This window comes from Rhipicephalus microplus, chromosome 4 (genome assembly GCF_043290135.1).
Source record: "Rhipicephalus microplus isolate Deutch F79 chromosome 4, USDA_Rmic, whole genome shotgun sequence".
Lineage (NCBI taxonomy): Eukaryota > Metazoa > Arthropoda > Arachnida > Ixodida > Ixodidae > Rhipicephalus > Rhipicephalus microplus.
The window spans coordinates 38,020,931-38,045,157 of NC_134703.1; the positions used below are offsets into that span (position 1 = coordinate 38,020,931).

The 24,227-nt window shown below is 42.0% G+C and overlaps 1 protein-coding gene across 4 annotated transcripts in view; it reads left to right on the forward strand.

The window, feature by feature from the left end:
* The window catches only part of LOC142814230 (kin of IRRE-like protein 2), a 314,543-nt gene extending 290,796 nt beyond the window's left edge, over positions 1-23,747 (forward strand). Inside the window, exons 10-12 of one of the 4 annotated variants that reach the window (XM_075892565.1) lie at positions 15,824-15,854; positions 18,958-19,114; positions 19,690-23,747. In XM_075892565.1, the coding sequence (XP_075748680.1) occupies positions 15,824-15,854; positions 18,958-19,114; positions 19,690-19,884 (383 nt within the window). In that variant the 3' untranslated portion in view covers positions 19,885-23,747. Of the gene's footprint in view, positions 1-295; positions 431-4,048; positions 4,267-9,886; positions 12,483-15,823; positions 15,855-18,957; positions 19,115-19,689 lie in introns of those variants that run through there. The other 3 variants (XM_075892566.1, XM_075892567.1, XM_075892568.1) reach the window with 3 other exon arrangements.
* The last annotated feature ends 480 nt before the right edge of the window (positions 23,748-24,227 follow it).

The following is a 24,227-nucleotide window of genomic DNA, read 5'->3' on the forward strand; positions in this document are numbered from 1 at the left end:
TCAACTTACCTAGCTTTAACCTTTTAAGCTAAATGTTTGGTTTCTGCACTCAAGCAATCGCTAGCTTTTTCACCTGTCCAAGCAAAACACATGCACTCGCAAAAGAACCGCAAAAGAATTGTGTTTCTCTTGTGGTAACACAACATTGAGCTTTGCATTTATCTGACTTTGCTTGCATGGCAAGATGTCTCGTTTTTGAAGTATTTACTAAGTTCATACACTCGACGGTCATTTCGTTTTGCTTACAGATGAAGAGAAACAGTTGCTTTGATGAAAACCGCTCATTTTCTTACAGGACGACTTTTATCTCGTAACAACGAAAATACTTCAGTTTCCTTTCAAGAACGCACCGGTAACATTACTCTATCAGAAAATGATGTTTCTTCAAAAAAGAACGAACACAGTGAAAATGATGGCGCTTAGTCAGAATGTGAGTAATAGACCAAACTAATAAACCACTGCTTGTAATTGCTTTATTGAATTTCTAAACGGCGTTGATGTTAATGGGCATGTGGAAATTTGAGTGATCAGAAGTCATTGGCAAGCAATTTCGCCTTGATGACCGAATTTCTTATGAAAGTGTTGCCGGGATCGACATTCATTGTTGGACAACTTATTTTTCACTTGTGAAAACGAGCGGGGCTCGGAATTTTTCGCAAATGTGGAGGCGGGGGCGATACAGGTTCAGGGTTTTGAAACACACATTTTAAAACGAAAACGATAGTCTTTATTGGGATAGGTCAACGCAAAAATTTTCGTTCGTCTGTCTTGTAATGCCTGTCCAACCATTCAGCAACCCGGCAAAAGTTGAAGCCCGTGCTCAAAGCCCACCCATCTTGATCTGTTGGTCGCCTTCATACGTGTGAACATTGTCAATGTCAATCGAAAAGCAAGTGTTACGCATATTTGAGGTGCAACTTCTATATGTAAGTGTTTGGCAGTGTGTTTTTTTTATTTCAAATTTGATTATATACATAACTCTACAGACCAAAGTGTATATTACGCTCCGCTTACAATGCGACGCTATGAACGAAAAAGCGGGTATTTTTTTATGCTTCGTTAAAAAGTTCAGGTGCTTTAACTACCCGGTGCTGCCATTTACCAGTGACTCTGCGTTCTAAAAAAACTTTCGTTTCATCACACCATTGCCAGTTGGCGCCATATGTCACGTGGTGTCTCTAGACAGTAAACTATCATCTTTCGACATCTTTCGCTACGAAAAACGGAGATACGCGGCCAATATTTTTTTATTAGTGTCTTCAGTAAAACACACAGCTCCATCCAAATTTTCGAGAGAGTGCTGAGTCCCTAGCTCCTCCCCCTTTCCTCCTGGCTGCGGCCCTGGTTTTGACTAGTTTATCCTAACTATTTGTCAGAAACACAAACAGAGCTACTTATTGCTGAGAGAATTTAAATCTTGACAATCAGACATCCGAAATTTCGTGACCAGTCTCGTTATATTAAATCTGGAGCTTTTTGAACTCGTCGTAATGGGTCCGTCGCCAACGAAAAACGCTGAGGACCACCTCGAGGCGCACGCTTTCTTCGTATAATGGTTCTTCTATGCTTCTTTCTTTCGAACCCGCGCGCGCCGATCTTGTAGCGTGGAGATACAATAACTCTGGTGGGTGAGACAACGAGTAACAAAATAAAGTTATAAAAGACAGAGTTAAAGAAAGAGGAATAAAGATAAAGAAAAGAATGCTGGGGGAGTGAGTGAGTGAGTGAAACAACTTTATTCGGTCCACAATAGACGCGAGTAAACTCAGCGTCACCTGGCTAGGCCCACTCGGGGACCATCAGGTTAAACCTGACGGCCCTCGCGCGGGCCCTCTGGACGGCCAGGATTTGAGAGGTCTGGTCCTGGGCCTTGATGAGTCGCTTCATTTCCTCTTGGGTGAAAGGGGGACCGGCAGAGGCGCAGCCCCACAGTACATGTTCGAAGTCCGCATAACCACCACACAGGGGGCAGTCCGGGCTTGGAAACCGTTCAGGGTACATTGTGTGCAGTGCCGCAGGGCTCGGGTAAGTGTTAGTTTGTAGCAGTCGGAGAGTAACAGCTTGGGCCCTGCATAGCGAGCTGGGGGAGAAAAATTTCTGCGCGAGACGATATTCGAATACGGGTACCCACTATCTGAAGGCGTGCGTGGTAAAGGGACAGACAACTGGTCGCAACGTGTCATTAGATACTGGCAGAAACGAAAAGACTGTGAAGTGTAGTAACACATTTCAGCACCGTTTTCGCGGTGTGAGTGTAACTTAAATTTCAAAGAATGTTTAAATGCAAGAACCGATGTGGTTAAAGAATGTTTAATAGTAATAACCTCCTATAGTTCTTGATAGCCAGAAAATTGGACATTTTTCGTCTAGTTTTCTTGGCACATCCAGCATTTAACCAGGGCATGATCAGGTGTGTAGATGAAAAGACCTGAAGCTCCAAATATACAGTCAATCGTTTCGCTGTACGTGGTGCCGTAGTCTGACGCTGTCATGCGCGCGATAATCGACTCTGAAAATTGCAGCACGTATATTGTTATCTATTCCTGCCTGGTTGTGTCCTGCTTACGAGGCAAAATGAGTTTGAATGGTGAGAAGCGGCTCTGCCTCCGCGGTAGCGAGTGGAACTTACCGAGACCCGCGCATGCGCGGTGAGTGCACGGACGCGCAGCGAACCGCCGAAGTCGAACATGAACCGCAGTCCTGCTCACTGTTTGCAGCATGAGTTGTCATTTGTATTTGCGACTTCATACTCGCCGTAGACGCAAGAAGTATGTTTACAAATGTTTTACGCTGTTCTTTCGCGTTGCGTTTCTGCGATTAGATGCTCTCATAGGTAAGTTTATCGCTGAGCTGAAAAAAAAAGGCACCATAAAAACTGGTTATCGGTACCTTTAATCATTCGGCTATCCGGCTTCGCTAGCAGAGCGTAGCTTCGTATAGCGTAGTATAGCATAGCATAAATCGGAGAAAACGGTATGAAGGAAAGAAGAAAGCTTGTGATGAAAAATCCGCAAACAGGGGTTGTGCCGGGCCGACGTTCGGGCAAGCGGACTTGTCTGCGATTGAAGACGCTTCTATACTAGCCTTGAGGAAAATGAGTTCGCTTGTCGAAACGTCAGCTCGACAGAACCCCGGTTTACAGGCTTTTCATAGTATAGTATAGTAAAAGACAGGGGAAGAAAACAACCACCCGTTTGTAGCACGAAGCCACAAGGTTAAGGTCCCGGGTTCGAGCTCCGGGCTAGGACAAATTTTTCGGCAACTAAGAAGGTTTGCTTTCCGGGAAATCTGTACAGATTTCCTTCTGGCTTCGTCCTACAAACGGGTGGTCGTCTTTTTTCCCTTTCTTGAACCTTCCGCCACCTTGCGGGTTTCCTCTGAACTCATTTGCAGTAGTATAGTATAGTGTAGTATAGTTTATATGGTATAGTACAGTATAGTAGAGTATAGTATAGTACAGTATAGTAGAACTCATTTGCAGTAGTATAGTATAGTGCAGTATAGTTTATATGGTATAGTACAGTATAGTAGCGTATAATATAGTTAGTATTGTGTAGTATAGTATAGCCACGGGGTGAAAAATGAAAGTGAGGCGAAGAGGAGAGAAAGGAGGAGCGAGGAAGCAGGGCATACAAAAAAAAGCTAAGTTGAACGAATGAAAGGCATTAAGCAAAATAAGAGAATGAGTAAGAATCGAAGAAAGAGAGAAATAGAGTGTGAGAGAAAGAATGAGAAAGTAAAAGAAAGTCAGAAATATAGAGGGCGAGATAGAGAGGAAGCGAGAGATAAAACGAGGAGATGTAGAAAAGTACACGGACTCAGAAAAAGAAAACAAAGTTGAGAGTTCGGAAAGAAACGAAGGTAAAAAAAGAAATCTACAAGAAACTGAGAGAACACAGAAGAATAAAAAAGAGAATTCATTGAACATAGGAAACCTGTAACAGACAGGACCACCTAGGTACTCATCAGCTCCGTTGTCTCTTGAGCATTGTGCGTCAAGTGGAAGCTGCTCCATTTTGTTGTACTAATTCTTCATTTTTGAATACAGGTACCATTACTGTTTAATACGACACAAGTGTAAATACATGGAGCCATTTTTGAATAAAGTGGAACACGTGTTCATTTCTATACGAAGACGGTATGGGAAGGACGATGACACAGCAAGAAGAAAACGACAGAAATGCTGTTGAACGAAGCGACATAAGTGTTGTAAATAAGTTTTCCGTGGGACTATGATATGTGAAATAAAATATACGTGATTCATAACTGGTACGTTGGGATTCACGCAGCTAATAGTGTAGCTTTTTTTTCTCTCCTGAATTGGTCATTTAGCTTGTATAGTCGATGGAAAGCGTATAGTAATTGTAGTTCCTTCATTAAAATTTCCCATAGAAAGTTGTGGAGAGCGCGAGAGTGACTGTATCGCTAATTACGCACAAAAGTATAGAGTTTTGTGGGTTTGTTTTAGCGTTGACGCAACCTTAACGAAAACCAATAGGTAACGAAGCCAGGTAAAGCATAAGGAACGTTACCTGTACTGTTTTAGCTGGATTAAGGCAACTACTGCAACGCATTTTAAACAGTGCAAATAACGTCCATCAAACCATCCTTGGCTTCATTGTGGGCTAGTTTTTATTCCTTTACGACGCATGAAAACTGGCACACATGTTCTGACTGTGATTTGAATCCTTGCTCCAAAGAAATGAACTATACTGGGCTTGTGCAGGTGAACATATCTTAAACTTTTGTTCTCGCGTAGTTATTGTCGATCGTGATTAGTCTTTCTCAAAGTGCTTAACAATTCTGAAGATACAATGACTAATATCACTAGGAACATTGTAAGCTGGCACATCTACATTGATAGAGAAAGTTAAAAAAATAAATAGAATTTTCCGACAAAACTCGAATGAAATCTAGCAAGCAGCACTGCTGCAGATTAATGTCAGCAGATAAAGTTGCTCTGGCCAGTGCTATTCTGTTTTCAACGTATCGCGCATATTGTATGCAGTGATTACCAGTGAGCCGTACACGAATGCGATTCGTACAGTGCACATATGAAATGAGCGCTACTTTCGAAGGCTGATTTTAAACAAAATTTGCATTTGCACGGGAGGCAGTGTTGAGAAAGCATAAAGCAAAATAGAAGGAAGAGGGCAGCTGCTATGCTATAAATTACTCGAACAAATTCCCAATGTCACTTTGCTTGGCAACAGCAGTCTACAGTGACACTAGCGTTAACTCTTTGTCACAGGAAGCAGATGACCCATGAGGTATTTAAAGCATTTCAGGCTTTAAGCGCAGGGAACATGCCCGCCGCGTGGCTTAACGACTAAGGCGTTGCATTGTTGAGCACAGTGGTGTGAGTTCGAACACTGACGATGATAATCACATTTCTAAACGAGCCTAATGTAAAAAAAAGAAACGTGGCTGATCTACTTATATAGAAATCGGTGTAACACGAAAGTGAAACGTGTCTTAAGAGATGTAGTTTAGCGTTTATTGGGCATTGTTTCAGCAATAGCTACCAATTTCAAAAGTCACGTTAGAAACAGCAAGTAGCTCAAAACTTGCAGCACGCACCTCAAGGAGAACGTACGCACGTTCTGCGTCGTGTGTCAGCAGCGCGCTCCTTTTCTAAACGCGGCCGTGGCCGCTTGCGAAGTGACCTTCGTCCTCTCCAGAATTACGAGTCTGATAAGCGCGCGCGCAGGTCAGACTATGCTCCGTGGGACTGTGGGGGTGGCCCTTCTTGGAGGTGGCGACTTTGATAGCACGTAGAACGCAAGAACGTGGTTACATCTGGCCACTGACAACAAAAACGGACAAAAGTTTCGAAGCTCGGAAGACTGCCAAACGGTGTATGGTGTATATTAATGGTTTGCCGTTAGCACTCCAGACAACGTACGCATTGTGGCGTTGGGGTTAGCGCCGCGCGCTGAGAATCTGGAAGTTTCTGGTTCTACTTCCGCACAGCAGAAGTTTGACTTCTGATTTTTCATTCGTATATATGTTTCAACGTCACTTCCGTGACAGACGTACGTCGGCGGAGCCTTCGTGTACCAGGGAATAAAACACTTTCATATTTAAAAAATTCGAGGACTGCGGGTCAGGCGCATGTTAAAGAACGCCACGTGGCCGCAACTGATCCGGAGTTCTCCACTGTTGTGTGCCTCATTATCATATCTTGATCTTCGTGCGTAATACCCTCGAAAACAATTTGTTTATTACAAGGGAGCAGTACCATAGATACCAACGACTTTGGTCGTTATCGATAAGAAATAACCTTAATATCCAATGAGCGTTTGCAGAGCACCATGAGGGCACATTTTTAAGGAGCCGCGATTGCCATGCCTCCATTTTTATTTTGTCCGACCCACTTCTATATTTGCACGTTCGCTGGGACATTTTTAAAATAAGCTATTCCTTGCTCCTACGGCTGCCGCTCTTCGTCTCAGTAGCGCATTCTCGGCAGAGTGAATGAAATGCGCATACGTGATTGCTAGCGCGCACTCCTGTCGCAGTGTGACGGGTCGCTGCGCGGCAATACTCACTTTAATACCGTCACCGCCACGCCGATCTACAAGGAAATCAATCCAAGTATGTAGGTTCCAGTCCGACGCGTCGCCGAGTGTGCTAGTCGTGGTATTACGCTGACACGCGTGTATGCCGGAGCAATCTCTGTGAAAACGAAATCTCCCCATGCGTAGGAAACGGAGCTGGTAATATCGTCCTCGACGGCGATCCTTGGTGTCGCTTCCGTTTGCGCGCTGGCGCGCAGATAATAAAAAAAGATAGCAGTAACGTTCAATATGCAATTTTCGAGCACGGATTGTATGTTTTGGCATCAAAGTACGCGCTCAAGATATGCAGCAATGCAATTCTGCAAATTACGCTTAGGGCATAACTCGGAGAGGCTTACGCTGCGAATCGAATTCATAGTTACGCATATGCTGGAAGCGCACTCATGGCTGATGGAACTGCCACAGAAAGCAAACAAAAAAGCAAGACCCGAAATCGTAAAGGTATTCCCTCTTGTAGTGATGAAAAAGAAAGAACAGACGTTTTTCGTTCTTGCTTCAATTGTATACGCTTATGATATATATATATATATATATATATATATATATATATATATATATATATATATATATATATATATATATATATATATTGTTGCAGCGCAGACTACCATGTATAATAAAGGGAAAGCCGAATAACAAATTAAGTCAGAGTGAAAACTCAATGTATGACAACGTATAAAACGACAGTAATATTGCGATAGCATTTATATGGACAGTCTCGGCTGGTTTTCCCGTCGTCGTCACCGCCCCCGCCGCTGGTGCCGCCGTCATTCACGTATATGTATATGCATGTACATATTGGAAGCACATTTATCGTACTTCATCGTTCTCACTTATACATAACCATAGCAACATATTCGAATGTTTTACGAAGCAAGGATAGCATTTGTAGGAGCAATGGTAGCTGTAGCAAACACGCGCTTGCTAAGTAACAAAGTTTCCTGCAGCGTGGCCGCAGTAGCTGACAACAACAAGGCTCGTGCGTAGGGACGGCGTTGATGAGAAGCGCCTCCCGCGGGCAGCATATGCTGGTACTAAGGGCTATACGTCGTGTGTCGCTCCTGGTGGCATTTAGTTAGGTGTAGAGCGCGTCTATAGGTGGACGGCCGCTCCAGGTACATTTTCGGCACCGTTTTTTTTTTTTTTTGTTGAGAGCGCAGCCCCTGTAAAAGCTTCCGCCTGCTGCGGGGGCAAGTGCCGCGCGCTGATCGTTGCCGCGATAGCGCGGCAACCATAGGTGCCCCCTCCTCCCCCTTTGTTGGCTCACGAGATAAGCGCTCGCGCAGACGAACCCGGCCGGAAAGGCGATGTTCACTCCGCAGAAAAAAAAAAAAAAGGCTAGCGCATCCTTCTCCGTATACATATACTTATACGGGAATGACGGTGGTGGTCGCGGCGATGGCAAAAACTGACCGAGACTGTCCATATAATTGCTATCGCAATGAAACAGTCGGCGTTTCCTCGCAATTTTTCTGACGGCATAACGTTTGACGGGGCATTACGCGGTTTAATAACCGCGTTCAGCTATGTATCAAAGCAGTGATATTATTGTCTCGTCAAACCCGACCCACTGTGTTGAAAGCACCCATACCATGTTCGCAAGCGTGGACTGCGTGGACATGCTTTTTCAGAGCGTCGTAGAAATAGCTTTATTGCCCCGTTCGGAACGGGGCAATAAAGCAATTTGTACGACGCAACATGTTCACCAGTTCAACTATATACACCGCAGCGAGTTTTGCCCAGAATCTCGCTTGCGCAATGGGGAAATAAGTTGCGAATTGACAATGTGACATTTTGGAGTCATCAGCATGAGCGCACAATTACTTACTTCGCAGGTTTTATGTAACGAATCCTGGTTGCTTCTTGCACCGTGTGTCATGCGCGTTCGCTATTTAGTTATTGCACGTCCATATTTTTTTGTACGTTTGCACCGTTCGTACATAATGACTGTTCCTCGCTGCACGTGGGCTCTACGTTTCTTCATTTTAGTTTCATTTCTTCCGATAGCATGCACCGTTTTTTCGTGTGCCATTCTTTTTAATGATAAAACGAGGAGATCTTTTGTTTTTCAAGCATGTTTATTGAGCCCAAGCTTCATGGATGGCACCTTTTGTGCACGTGTTATGTTTCCGTTCATCAAAATTGAAGGTGAGTATTCTTTTTTTAAATTTTTTTGCTTCTATACATTATGCAGCTTTCTTTATTATGCCTTGCCTTATTTAGTTTGCTTTGTAACATTTATTTTGTGAGAGTTGTTCCTTGTATATGCTCATAATATGGTGTGATGTTTGGCTCCGCTGCTTGCAGCTTTCTGAATATGAGTAGCTCGAGATCGCATTTGCCGCACTACAGCTCACATATACAAAATCAAATTTTCGATTCCCCGCAGTAGTTCTTCCTTTGAGTACCCGTTTGGGTGGTTAGGCATTGCTGTGCTTATTTACCGTCGTCATATAGACATAAAATAGAGGGCTGAGAAGGTATAAAGCTACACGGTTAAAATACTAGCATTCCAATAATTTTACTGTATTTGGTGGTATGAAAAAATGCTAGAATGAAGTTGGACATGAAAGACCACTTCGTTGTGAAATAAATTTTTACAAAGATTTATTGTTAATTAATTACGGTGTTCAAGTTTGGACAGCCAATGATTTCTACAAGATAAACAAGAGAGGTCTGAAAACTGATTTGCAAGAAACTGCTCGCAGCCATCATAACGGAGATTCATTCACGAATCTGGTTTTGCATAGACGAGCAGTAAAAGAAAAAGTGTGATTTATTTGTTATTTTGGATTGCGAGTTTAAGAAGCGCTAATTAACCTGCTTTCGATCAATAAATTGTTCTTGTTTGACAGAAATATTTTTTATGAATAAAATGATGGGACGCGCAGGCACCGCTCGAACGTTGAAGTTATTGCTAGACATGTTTGTGACTTCTGACATCCACAATTTCGCCGAAAAGAATATTTGAGTTCATAATTTGTATCACAAAGTCTGTCTGTTATTCAAGTCCTTATGCACGTTTAGTGGTATTTTGAAATAAGAACTGGTAATTGGACGTAGAGAAGCAAATGAAAATTTAAAAAAAAAAGATTCTGATTTCAAAAAAAGAAAAAAAAGGCTGTCATAGTAAACATAGGAGCAGTTCATGCAGGGATCGGTTTAGATAAACATGTCTCGTGGAGGAACATTAAAGAAAATTATATTACATAAGATTAGTGTTTGCATTATTTCTTAGCCCCAGCTATTGTTTGACAGTGAGAAATTTATTCTCAAATTCACGACCGTACTTTTTGGTATTGCAGGCACGAAGTCAAATAACAAGAAGTTGCAGCACCTGCAGCACCTTCAACACGTGGACAACTGCAAGGTGCACATGGGGAACAACTTGTAGAAAGAAGACGTGCGGCGATACTGCCAACGGCGAAACTTTCAGTGGCAAGCTCTGTTCTCCAACTAATGCGTCCAGCTTTGTGTGTTGGTCGCACCCCACAGTGCATTACTGTCGTGTACATCCGTGGGACTGGAGGCGAGACGACTCGGAGCACGTGTCCGCACAGTCAAAGACACACAAGTCGTGCGTTTCAAGAACTGCAAGCGCTCGCGCTCTCCTCAAGACGCAGTTTTCTTCAGGCTTCACGCGGTGCAAGTTGGTGAATACAAAATATTCCTCTGCGGCCGTGGAAGTCGGCCGTGTTGCACGAGGTCCGGTACTTTGCAAGACATCGTGAGTGTGTGCGTCCACCAAATGTCGGAATTCGGGAACAAGCCGCGCTCCCGTCTCTAGGTCCACTTACGACGTGTGTTCAAGTCGCCTATCAAACTGTTCAGACATGGAAAGATGAGAAAGAGAAGACGCACGCAGCCTGCAGATTGCTCGCCCGATATTACGCTTGCCGTACGGACATGGTAGCGTTGTTGAAACAGCTTTTGTGTATTGTCATTGCATCATTCTGTTTCTGAGCTGGCTTTTTAAAAAAAAGTTTGAGTAACAAGGACATAAGAAATCGTGGCTGGTAAGTAAAGGTAGAAAAATCATTGCTGTCCACCGTGGAAGGAATGACCCGCAACACATGACCAACCTGTAATAAAACGCATATAAGTGGTTTTGTTCTTGCATGAGAATGAGACTTTCATGTGCTTTCAAGGCTTCGTTGTGTCTTTTTTGTTCAATCCAAGGTCATGTTCTGCATAGATGTTGAACGGGCTTAACATCTGTGTTCTGGTAAAGTACATACGCGCGTGAATGTTTGTAAACTCGAGAGACTAGTAGGCAAAACGCTCAAAAAGGCAGATCACTAATTTCAGTTGACTGTAGGTTTGTTACACCACTCGCCCAATAGTTGAAGAAGTTTTATTTCATAAAGGTCTGCCCGCTATAAGTGTTTTCGTTTGTATCCATATGCTTAGGACATAACACATTGTACCTGGTAGATCACATTCGGTCATGTCGGATCTGCCATGTCATTAGAGGCGTTAGGTGTGTTGCATTTTAATACAACAAATCGTTTGGTTTGAAAATCTGGAATCATGCTTTCAGTCAAGTACTGATATTTTCGTGTAAACTGCCATGAAGTGCAGGACTTCCTCTCTTCTCGGCGTGTCTAGGGATCTTTCTGAATGTACGCTGTCATACAGTGCGTTTGCCGCATGCAATATATATATTGGTAAACCGAAAGGTTAAAATAAAACACTGAACGCCTGAAATTTCATTTTTTGGCGTCATTTCTGAGAACCCTGAACTGCGCTGCTGAGATGCCAGATTTCCTAAGCGTCGCTTTTCGCCGCAAATCTATGCCTTGAATTAAGCTGAGCCTCCACGCTTTTCTTCCGACAAATTTATGCGAGCTGGAATAAGATGTTGGCTCGTTATTGTTTACTCCTGTTACAAGCGAAGTTCTGACGCTGTTGTGTGACACGCAAAGTTGCGAAGTGTGACTGCCATTGAGCGTCAGTGTTGAATTGCCCCCTCTGAGCGTTGGTTTGTTTGCGAAACCGCAAAAACACTTCGTTTTACTGTTTTTTTTTTTTTGCGAACACTTCGCATTTATTTCATTGAAGTGTTTGCAACCGCCTTTAATAAAACTAGGTGGCATTCAAAATCGACTTCGTAATCAATGGCTTGATGACTGCAGACATGACTGATACCTAATGGCTTGCAAAGTCGTGAAAACTTATTTCACACGTGATACGCGGATACATTGGTGTTGTGAGTGCATTTCAGAGCTGCCACATTTTCACCATCAAGTTGGGGCAATTTTCATTTAGCTTCTTGAAACGTACATTCCAATGCAGGGCCTCCTTGTTGGGGGAAACAAAATGCGTTGGCGGGCTGGTTGGTGTGAATCCAAGCCAACTAGTTGGCTAGTTGGTGTGGATTGTTGGAGGCACTTCGTGAGCTTTAGCCTTGATACTGTTCCCAACTGTTGTTTTCGCCATAACTGTGTTTTAAAAAAACTAGATATGTGTCACAAAGGAACGGCGTGTCGATACACCGAGTTGTTTGTGTCCGAGCTTGGGCTTATCTCAGACGAATTGCGCATGTATATAGAAAACACGCTGTTTCACGATTTACAGAGCAATTACATCGAGCCTGCGTGAGAAGATCGAACTGTTATCTCGTAATGGGTGGTCGTAAGTGCCGCAGTGAAGCCTGTAATACAGTACACCTGATATGATGAGATTGTTGAAGGCTTTTCTCTGCAGTTCATTGCGAAATACCATGTCCTCAATGTTAATATCACGGCTCCTCGTCGTTTGAGTTTTGGCAGACGCGAATTGTTGTTTTTGCCCTACTGAGTGTTTTGTATTTGGCAGGCAAAGAATGTGTGGCTGTAGCATACGTAGGAACACTTTGATAATCTTTGTTCGGCTATAAATAAAGAAAGTTAATGTATATTATCTGTTGCGTGTATCTTTTTGATGTACGTGAACTCGATATCGCTGCGTCCGAATTTCGACGAGCATGTGACCTTAGGGTTCACGATTTTTGGGGTTCTTAAGCCTGTCTTAAAAAAACAGATGCCCTCTGACATTTTACCAAAAGATATTCACAGAAAAAACAGGTGTTTTGAAGTGTTTGGTGACTGTGCAGACACCGATGGTGGCGTAGAATAGCATGCTTCAGTGCATTTTGCTCACTCCCCACCAATCGTGTCCCGAGGGCTTTCTTATCTGTCAGCGCGCGCTTTAAACGAATAATAAGCACTGTCATGCATTAATACACGGTGAAAATCACTCAAGCTCACCTCTTCGTAATCTTCGTTTTCGGCACCAGTTTGCCTGAGCACAGACGTAACTCTTACTTTACTCTGTGCAAGAGCAACTGAAAAAATAAGTTAGACAAAGAAGGACAACTGAATGCAAAAGAAGAAGAAACAGGCAGCAGCCCCGGTAAGAATTTAGGAAGAAATATTGAGGTGGCACTGCATTATTTTCTTGTGAGGAGGAGGAGGGTGCACAACATCAAAAGCCAAAAACTATACTCATCCCAAACTTTGCCCGTTCTGAACGGGGCAACAAAGCAATTTGTAGGACGCAACATGTTCACCAGATCAACTATATACACCGCAGCGAGTTCTGTTCATAATCGCGCTTGCTCAATGGGGAATTAAGTTGCGAATGGATCGTGTGACATTTTGGAGTCATCAGCTTGAGCGTACAATTATTTATTTCGCAGGTTTTCTTTAACAGCTAAGATGTTCTAGCTGAACGTGATGTCTCTTTAGTAATTCAAAACTATCATCATCATCATCGTCTGTTGTAGTACACATATATAACACAGTTTTAACTACAAGTATCTTGCCAACGAAAATGAAGACTGCCAAATTTATACCAATATATAAAAATGCTGACAGGCTGAACATCCAAAACTACCGCCGAACAATTTTGGCTCATTTTTCTAAATGTCTCGAAAAAAAATCATTTTAGCTCAAATGTCGCTTTTTCGTGAAAAGCACCACATTATCACGAAAGCTCAGTACGGATTCCCCCCCCCCCCCCTAAAAAAAAAACAAGTTCATGCAATTAGCATTTTTAGATCAGAAAGATCATATACTGACCAATATTAAAAAGATGTTAACAATAGGTATATTTGTCGATTACACTAAACCGTTTGATCATATCAACCATAATATATTATACCAAATCTCCAGACCTATGGCGTCAGGGGCATCACATTACAGTTCATTAGGTCATATTTACTTTAAAGAAGGCATTATGTACAAATTATTCATTTTAAATCAACTAGGAATATAAAAACGGATATTCCTCAAGGTAGTATCCTAAGTCCCCTGCTCTTTAATTTATGTATAGAAGACATTGTCTTAATGTAAAATAATGGTGAGTATATCGTATATGCACGCGACATGAGCGCGTTCATTAGAACTTCATATTACACAACACTAATGAAGAACGCCAATGAGTTTCTTCGGAACATGTCAATATATTCTACCAAAAACCACGTGAAAATAAATTGCGATAAAACGAAAGCGTTAGTTTTTCACGCCAATGAAACAATCATTCCAACCAATCTCAACTTGATGTTTAACAACAGAAACACAGAAATAGTTAATGAAATGAAAGTACTGAGAACATATTTATGCACCACATTACACTGGGACCAACACGTGCACTTTGTTATGACAAAGCTTCGCCGTATCACAGGAATGCTTAAGGATAATAGATATAGTCTACAAACATCTGTAAAATTACTAATCTATTACTCGCTATTTGTAACACCCATCAATTACGCGCTCCTCGTGTGAGGAACTACAACTGAATCCAACCCTATTAAAATACAGTTATTACAACAAAAAACAATACATGTAATAGCAAACGTAACATACTAACGTCCCCACTATTTTTTCTTCCTACAATCGTATCCTACTTCGTGTTTGTCACTAGAATATAAATTGAGAAAATAGCGGATTTAACAAAATAGCCTGTCTGCATAAAAACACAGCTACCTATAGCACCCGTTACAGTGATGTGTGGTCTGTACCCCAATCCTGAACAAATTATGGTATGCAAGTGTTAAACAGAAAATTACTCAGACTGCTAAATTCACTCAAAAAATGCTGGTTTTATTACATCAAACATAATGCGGTCTCAACTAGTTTCACTTATTCAGTCATTATTCTAGTTTTTTTGTTTTTTTTCTTCTTTTGCTTGAAGTTACCACTGTCTTTGGGAAGAGTGTGCGTAAGCATGCAATCATATTGCTTTGTCCGAAAGAGATGGCTTCCTCACGTGCGCCTATATTTATGTACTGGACATTATATTGTATTTTTTCTTGCATATGTTTTTGTATTGTGCCATTGTTACTCATTGTCGGTGTAATCCGAACGTTAACCCAAGCACGATAGTTGAGCTACCTCCGCAACTTGCTGCCACGGTAGAGAGTGGGGTCAGAACTTTTCAAGCTGCCTGGAGCAGTTTTTTTTCTTAGCCTCTACTATTGTGGAACAATTTATACAAACAAGGTAAACAAAATAAACAAAGAAACACATTTGAGAAATCATCGATATATACCGAGATGTACAACTCGTCGTTGACGCTGACAGAACGTTCTGGTTTGTAGCAATGTTTTTTCTTTTTCTTTGCCAAGCTAATGTTTTCTGCAGCAGAGCAGGTTTCTTTCAGGTATTCTTCTAATCTACGTTGTACTCAATGACGAGACAGCTAAAAGTTTTCTCGTGTGTAAATTGCAACTACAGCAGACACAACACTACGTAAAGAAACAATCTCAAACTCACGCCACTCACTGGGCTGCACACATACCTCACGCTCCAAGAAACTGCACTGTTCCGTCTTCTTGCATTTGAGGGTATTTCATTTGAAACGTGTACGAATATACGTGAAAGCGGTGAGTAAAGCATGGTCACATCAATGGCCGCGAACAACTTCGTGTGTTTCGTTGACTGTGCATGTGGCGAGAACCTTTTAAGAATGAATGAATTACTGTTTAGACGCATGATTATTACTTGCAAACGTACCACGTCTTAGTTTCACCATATTTCTTTTTTTTTCGTTTAACTTTTCTTTTACAGTGCGATGAAAAGCGTGCGCAAGGGAAGCGCATTTCGCATGAATGCATGACCGTCACCATTAGTTTGTTTGGTTATATGTTTGTTTGTTTTTGCTTGTTGAACGATTCTTTCCTGATAAAAAACTTTCGCTGTCCTGTCCCACGGTGTGTCTGTTAGACTACTTATGACCTGTTCTTTCTCGCCATCTTTCAGGTCGGCATAAGTTTTCACCAGATGGAGAAAGGTAAGCTGTATATTTTTATTCTTATCGATTATTTTTGCTTTTGGAATAGCACGTTTGTTGATTCTGATGTCCACATAAAAAATGAGCAGACTGCGCCAGAACAGTTTTATCTTGAGGTAGGAGACGTGACTTGTTCTTTTCTGTTCTTACCAAGATAGAAAATTATGCTTTGGGAACTGGAGAAGAATATAATTATCGTTGTCGGCCAGCGAATAGGTAGCAGTGCATCTGTTTCGAGAGTGCGGCAAAAGTCAAGAATGCAATGCGAAATCTCAATTTACGTTATATAAATGAACGAGCAAAATGGAGAAAGTCAAATTATGAACTAGGGGATATTACTTCGAAAGCAGTATGCTGGCGAACTTAGAAGGATGCCAGAGTTCAAGAGACTTATAGGAGACAACTCTACCTCTCTGTGAGCAGATATGCTTGAGCAGGTTTTCACTTGTTTCGGGTCACGTCGTATGTGAATTTGCCCTGATATCGTGGCGCAGATAGCCGTAACAAAGTACTTCGGAAGGAATATGTTCATAAGGTGTTTAAAAAAAGAAGAATAAGTGACTATTTGGAGGAGTTGAACAATCAACGCTGTGCGACACACTTGCTTGACTCTCGACAACAATAATTGTGAATTCCGTTCGCCGCTCCAGTCCTCTGGCTCGGAATCGCCAGATGACGAGAGAGCTCGCAATCAGAGTGCGAGAGACAGCGAACCAACCGAATACGTCGGCGATCTCAGAGCAGCGCGCCTATGGTGTTACCATGCAGCCAGCTCTCGAATCTGGTGGGTGAACGTTCTTGAGCTGCTTTTACTAATGACGCTAATCAGTTCAGAGTGAACATCTCCGACATGTCTGGACGCAGCTATAGTCACTGTAACGCAGCGACAGCCTTCTGAGCTCAGCGCACAAATTTGGCGATCGACATCGTCCGAGCACTGTTTTTCAAGGCAAATCACGTGGCTGTGTGCGAGTTGCTGTGATGACGGCATTGACGTTGCCTCCGCTTTCGCTAGTGGCCTCTATTTTGACATGATGCATTTATAGCTTCGTAGGTGAGAACTTGCCACACACACGCTCAGCAACGCCTCTAACAGCGCACGTGCACGACGCATTACGCACCCGGCGATGTTCCCTTTCGAAACGCGTGCTCGCCTTGTTGGCGCTGTTCACCTGGTCCACCTGCCGGCGGCTGCGTAATTTGCCGGAATGTGTCATGTGATCCGTCTTCCCGGTCAGATCGCGCCATGCTCCCACTTCGAAGTCGAAGCGGCCGAGAGCGCTCTGAGTCGGCAGCTGACGCTCTGAAAAAACCAACTGAGGGTAGTCCGGGCGCTCGTATTCTACCAATCGAAATCGCCGCCACTTTTCGCAGTGCTCTAGAGCACTCGTGAACGCCCGAACGAATACTCCATAAGTAAATGCATCATGGTGCAAGCGAGAACATTGCACTCGAAGTGCGAGCTTCTCCTTCAGCAAAACTCTCAAAAGTAGCTCGAGTTTCGCAGTTTTTCGTGTGTTCGCTTGCTTTTGTTGTGAGTTCTACCATCGGTATAATATGTTTTAACGGAAATGTGTCGTCAATAAGTGATTAAATATTGACAAAATTTTCAATGTTCACATCTGTAGGTGACAGAATATTAGGAGTAGCACAAATTCACCAATCCTTTACATATAGACATGCTTCTGTTTAGGTATATCGAGAGTTATCAAAGGTATGAAGCACCAGTTATGGGTTTTTTATTAATCGATATAAAATGCTTCATATGATGTAAACTAAACGCGTGAGAAACACCGCTTAGATATGACTGAATTCCGAGTAGCTGTGCAGCTTTGCAACGTTGTCGGTATGACGCCTACGAGTGCTCAAAGTGGCTGTATCTCTGTGTTGATGAGCGTTTATCGTGTGGTACCTTTGGCAATTTCATAGTATTCGAGCACGTCGGCAAGGTGCCTAAGTTTCTGAAATGCTGTGCTTGTCTTCGAGATCTTACTTATATTTCCTAAACTATCGTATGAAATTCTCACAATTTATTCCAAAAAATGTTCAATCATACTATCTAATACGCTTCTGCAGGCATCGCAGTGGGCAAGTGAGTGGGCGGGCGAGAGAGTGAGGAACTTAGGAAGCGAGTAATTGAATGCGTGTGTGAGCGACTCAGGAAGTGGGGGAGTTAGAGATTTTGTGAGCTTGCGTGCATGCGTGTGTTAAGTGTATACGAGCTGGATTCCTTTAGGAATTGAGCTGCATACATAGCGGGATTTTTAAAGGAAGCCGTGACGTCAACAAATAAATGGTGATCTTCGATAGTCGGTTGTAGTAATTAGACGATTTTCCATCTGAGGCCGACATTTCATTTCCGAGTGCAGGGAAGTTTGAGCATATCCTGGAAATATGTCCCATAGCATTTAGGTATGATAGGAATGTCTTTCCTTGAAAGTTTGCAAAACTTGCTGGTGTGCGAACTCTTGCGAGATAGAGCTGCGATTGCTTTGATGTGAAACTCATAATTGCTTCCGCACACAACTTTCGCGAGAACCTGGAGTTCTTTAGCACAAAAAGCAAAAAAAAAAGCTGTTTTGACAATCTTAAACTTTTGAGTTCTCTGAGTTTAAAGTTGAGTTGTGAGAAGGACAAAGAGAAAATGTACTTTGCAGACAACTTTTTTTTATAACTGACTGCACAGGATAACAAAGGAGACTAGTCACATAGGCGAAACAAAAATTTTCTTACTGCTATAGGAAAACCTATGTTTGAGGCATAATATCGAATATATAAGAATTCGGGCGGTGTCGTCTCAGACTACAATTTGCAGCATATTCTTTCGTTTTTTTTATTAGTGCACTTCTTTTAGCACTTGGCCTATCCCGATCTTTTCTAATCAAACGAGTTGTACTCAGTGGAAGAACGCACTGTTGCTCTTACAGCTTTCATTGCTTGAACCTTGTCAAAAGCGAGGAAAGAATTAGGTTCTGAGAAGATACGCTCTTGTTCCCTACTTTTTGTATTTTAATAGCGATTCTCCCAGCGGTGCTCTTAGTGCGCACCACTACCCTTTTTGAAAATTTATTTGCACTTCATGATTGTTTGAATGATATTGCAGTGACGTGGGCAGCACGAACTCTCAAGGTACTCCCCTGTCCAAGAAGCAGCCGGGAGGGGGAGGCAGTCACGTAGCCATCCCACCAGACGCCCTCTACACGCCAACATCGAAATCGAACGGCTCTTCGAAGGACTCAACGCAGTACGAAAATGGCAAGGTGTGTACAGTCTATGACTTTTATATAATTTCTATAGGAAATATTATAATTAATTATTTATCAGAATCTTCGTTACTTTGAATGCTTTATTTCACGCGGGTCTTTGGGCCAATTGGTCGATGAATCCATGGCTAAATTCACGGTCACCGATCGGGAACGTCTCCTCACTACGCAATGCTGGAGAGAACGCTCGAAATAGCGTTACTATTTGCTACGATTAGTTATTTACCAAAATAAATATTCAATAATTAAACATTTCAATTAGCTGGGATGGCCCTCATGGACACTCCAGAAGGAAGACCGTTGAGTAAGTGCTGAAAAAAGGCCGATATCAACATATGTCAATGCCTTCCTTATTTGCCGTGCTTGCTGGGGCACTGAAGCGGCAATTGCCCTTAAGTGTAAACACTTTTACAAAAAAAAGCCCTATTCTGCATCAAAAATCTTTCTTTTCGTGTATAAGCTGCCGCACTCTTCTTCCGACAATATAATTCACTAGAAAAGCTATGCCTATGGAAAGAAGCACGAAACTAAAACCAGCGTTCTGGTTTTCTTTATTCTTACCATCGGCACAGAGTGGATCTCAAAATGGCCGACCTGAGCCCCCACCACGGGCGTCCGACGGGAGTATTGTGTATGCCAGCCTGGACCTTCCGGCTGCGCCCGCCCAGAACGGCAACAGGCCAGCGCCGGAACGCACCGAGTACGCCGAGCTGCAGTTCCAGGCAAACGGAGCACAGCAGCCCACTTCAGAACACGCGTCCCTCTGAGCCGCCATTGTACGCAAAGTCCACCCTGTGCAGAGCCCATTCATAGACTGACCGACAGAATGACGTGTGACTGCTTCATACAGGGTGCTATGTGGGATAGACCACAGCCTCGTATGTTCGTCATTACCTGCTCTGGCACACTACAATGCACAAGAAAGCTGGGTCCACTGTGGCAGTATCTCATTTTCAGTCATTTTGATACCTGTTGTTGCAGTCTGCTGGTGCAGCACCGTGACCATCATTTACCGTGCCTTCTGCCCTGTACGTGATCACGTGGAATAAAAAATAAGCCACGTGACTCTATAACTACGTTATCTGAGATTGCCTGTTATTGACAGACAACCGTTGGACAGTAAGATTAACGGAATGACTATCTAAGTATGGGAAATGCCGACTAAGAATACAGAGAGTTAATTATCGTGAGCAAATAACTTGTAGCACACAGAAATAGAGCAGAGCGTTTTTTTCTTTACTCGCGACAATATGTCGACTCGTTGAAAGTTAAAAGTTGATTCTGTTTTTTTTTTCTTTTTTGAATGATGGCTATAGCATTACGGTCATTGGTGCTACTGTCAGCACTGTGCACTTTTAAGAAATTGTTGCACTTTTCTTGCGAATAATTGCGCTTCTTACGTTGTCTGCAGCAAAAGCCAGTTTTGTTTTCGGTCGAAACAGTAAAATATACATGACTAAATAAGTGTAAAACAAAATTTACTTAATACAATATTGTGTCATAAGGCTCATGCAAGCTAACCTTTGGTTATCTAGAAGGATTAGCTTTTTTTTCCAGCAGGAATATTTTCACTGGTTAGTCGGTCAGCCTAGGACTTGGTCATCGGTCATCGCATTGTCCTATATATTTGTAGTTCACTGCTAGAAGGATCGACAATGTTACTTTGACTCTGATTGCACTTACTTGCCGAATGAGATGTCATTTTCAGGCATAGCGTCCCACTTTACAAGTTGTTTTTGTAAAGTAATTCATTGTCGTTCTTTCGATGAGGTTGATCATGCCTTGCATGTTGCTAGTATTCCTTCAGAGGTCTCGAAGAAGAACAGCGGCGCTGTACAATTTGCGTCGGCTAGCGAGTCACCAGGAGATGGTGCACCGAGTTCCAGGACAAGCTTGCACTGCCTAACTCACACCTGTGCAAAAGGAGACGACGATGCGTCCCCGTTTATTATTGTGTTTTACTTTCAGAGCCATATGATGTATGCTTAGAACAGTGTGTCTTGTGAAAATAGATGTTTTTCTTTGTTCAAGTGTGTGTTTGCATGTGTGCGTGTGCGCTATGTTTTGAAGGCCTCAGTGCCGCCTCACGCAAAGTGCCTATGTTTGTACCGAGGAGATGTATTGGTACAAAAAGTTAACCAACAATATAAGTGTAAATAGCAGCGTCCCTTTGCTATACTTTTGATGCACAAACTTTGTGCCGTCCGTTGAGATAGTTGGATACATCGTACAGAAAAGAAATGTATCTTTGAGAAGTTGAATTATTGTTGTTCTTAAAAGGGTGCCTTTGTAGGCGAGTACTTTGTGAATCATCTCTTTTTTTTTCCAGGAAAAGTATTACTGGTATGAAGTATAAAAATCAGTGTACCGCTCCTCTGACAATTGCATGAAAGAAATAAGCTCACTTCTTTCTAATAAAAAAAAAATCACATAGTATGAAGTCAAGCCTTTCCATAGCGAACTCGCTTGCCGTGGGACAACGCGACCAGCACAGTCAGGTTTTTGCATTGCTTGCATGGACAGTTCTGAACAATCCTAATTGATATGCAACTACAACTACACATACCTAGTAAACGACCCCCAAACTCCACCTCCTTCTTTGCCTTGCCCTATAAACTTTCCGTCGCTTATTACTTCAACTCATGGTGGTCTGAAAATACAAAAGATTGAGAAGTTTTTTGTAAATGGTTTGCAATGTCTTTCGTATCTGAAAAAAAAAACAGCACTCGGCTCTGTAAGGAGCTTGCCGTGCATCATGTAGTATGGTAATATTAAATCAAAAACGTGCCTTCCTGAAAATAGTAAGCATCCCACATTATATTTGAAGAGACCATCATAGAATAACTCAACCTTCCCTGTTCTCAACATATATACAAAGTTCATTGTACATACATTGTAGTGAACAAGATATGTCATCACATGAGTAGACTGGATGTTTTGCACACAGGCCTTTACTGTTTAAAAAGAGCTTTTCTAACATTGTTATTTAGCGCGTTGTCATTTGTTATGTCGTCTGCATGTATATGCATGTGCGTGTATTCATGAGCTGAATGACTAATAGATTATAGAATAAGCTATTGGAGTCATCGGGGCTCAAAATACACAGTCTATTTCGTTTTGAAATTGTTGGAAGCATTCCTACTTTTGCATAGTACTTGCAACAGAATCTACGCATATTATGGTAATGCTAAATGCTCTACTGTGTCTTTACAAAGTTAGTCTTGAACGTATTGCACGCTTTCGTTCGGCTAAAGTGTTTTCATGCTGCTGGGAAAATGCTGCCCTTGTAATAGTTTGTCACTTATCCATAATTTTTGCAAGAAATATACTTTAACGGGTGATTCAGTTACAACTTTCTGATCTTGTTCATAAAGTATTGATGCTGTTTTTTTCAAATCAAAGCATTAACATTCTGTTCACGTCTTAATTCCATCAGCAATACAGCACTTCCTTTTTTCTTTTTTATTGCATTTGCTGATGTTGGTTGCTAAAGGTCCACGATAAGCGTTTTTCAAAAATGCTTCATCTGCAGCGATTTCATTATTCTGGAAAATATTGGTAAACAAACTTCTCCGGTGTGGTTTTCTCACATAGATTAGGACTGTCTATAGCATGGCTCAAGAACAAAATTTCTACGCATCTGGTTATTTTCGCCTTAAACAATGTAACAATGAGGACACACTTTTTCTCATTGATAATGTCTTTAGAATAATGTTTTGGAAAATATGAGGCGTATTGGTGCTTGAAAAAAAGTGCAACATTTTTCACCAATCGTTATACGTTAAAGGCAATTATTTCAATAACTTTCCCTGATTGGCCTCATTTCTTTGAGTCTCGTAAATACTGCTGATAAACGAAGTGAATCAAAGCCAACACAGTCACCTCCGTTTAGCGGCATGACAAATTGTTACAACTGGCAGTAACGAAGTACAATATTTATCATTCCATTTTATGACGTGTTTGCTTCCTCCTAACTTTGTGGCTTAGGTCTTGACTAGCAGTCAGTCAATTTCGCTAGTTTACACATAATCTTTCCAAGTTCAACACTCATGCTAAATCTTCACGCTGCTTAATGCAGGCGGTGCTACTTCAGTCATTTAAAATCCTCATTGTTCGCATGAAAGTAACAATGCCATAGAGTTACTGCTATTTTTCTATTATGTTTTAATGCCTCATTGGTACTTCATATGTGTCATGTCATCAAACTTACCTTTCTTCATTTGCTACGTCATCAGTGAAAAAAAGCAGACTCTGCACAATGAATCGGATATGCTGTTCTTAACTTGAAAAAAAAAATCAGTGATGATATATCTCCTCGCTTTGTTTTTTTTTTTTTCACACCATGCGCAGAGTATTCCAGATGGCGTTTGTTTTGAAAGCAAATAACAATTGTGTGTTAAAGTGTGGTTTTGTATTTGCATATGCCTCGTTCTCTTATTTCTATTTCCTAAGAGAGCATCCCGTTTGCGGGTCAGTACTTCAATAAAGTTTGCACCTGTCCGTGTTTATAGGGGTTCTGCAGGGAGACTGCAAGAACCTATTTGTGTAGCTACAAGAATTGCTGTCTTCATGAAGCGTTCGAGATCTCTCGGCTGTAAGTTGTGCAAATAAAGTATATTTTTTTCTTGCATTTGGCACACATTTTTTCTAATGCTGCCTTTCTGCAAATTTTTGTTCACTTCATTACAACTATTAGCTTGGTTGGGGTTTTCATATAGCATTAAAATCGCAGTAAGCAATGTTACTTCAGTGAATTTAAATTTTGCTGCCGAGTGGCTAATGGTTTCTCTCAACTTTCTAATTCCAGCATTTTGAGTCTCCGTGCCAAGCAGAATTTGTGGGCAACTGAAATATCAGTGAATATTTTCCGAGTTCAGTCACTGCAAAATAGTGGAGCCGGCACTGCAAAATGGCGGGGCCGGCGTCAAAACCCAAGCATTCATAATCCCCATCAATACCCACCATAAATGTATGCGTCAGCGTGCTTCACCGAGTTAGCACAGTGGTTACGGCGTTTGGCGACTCACCCTAATGTTGCCCGTACGATACCGGCCATGGTAAACGCATTTGTATGGAGGCCAAATGCTTGATGCCCTTTACTGTGCGATGT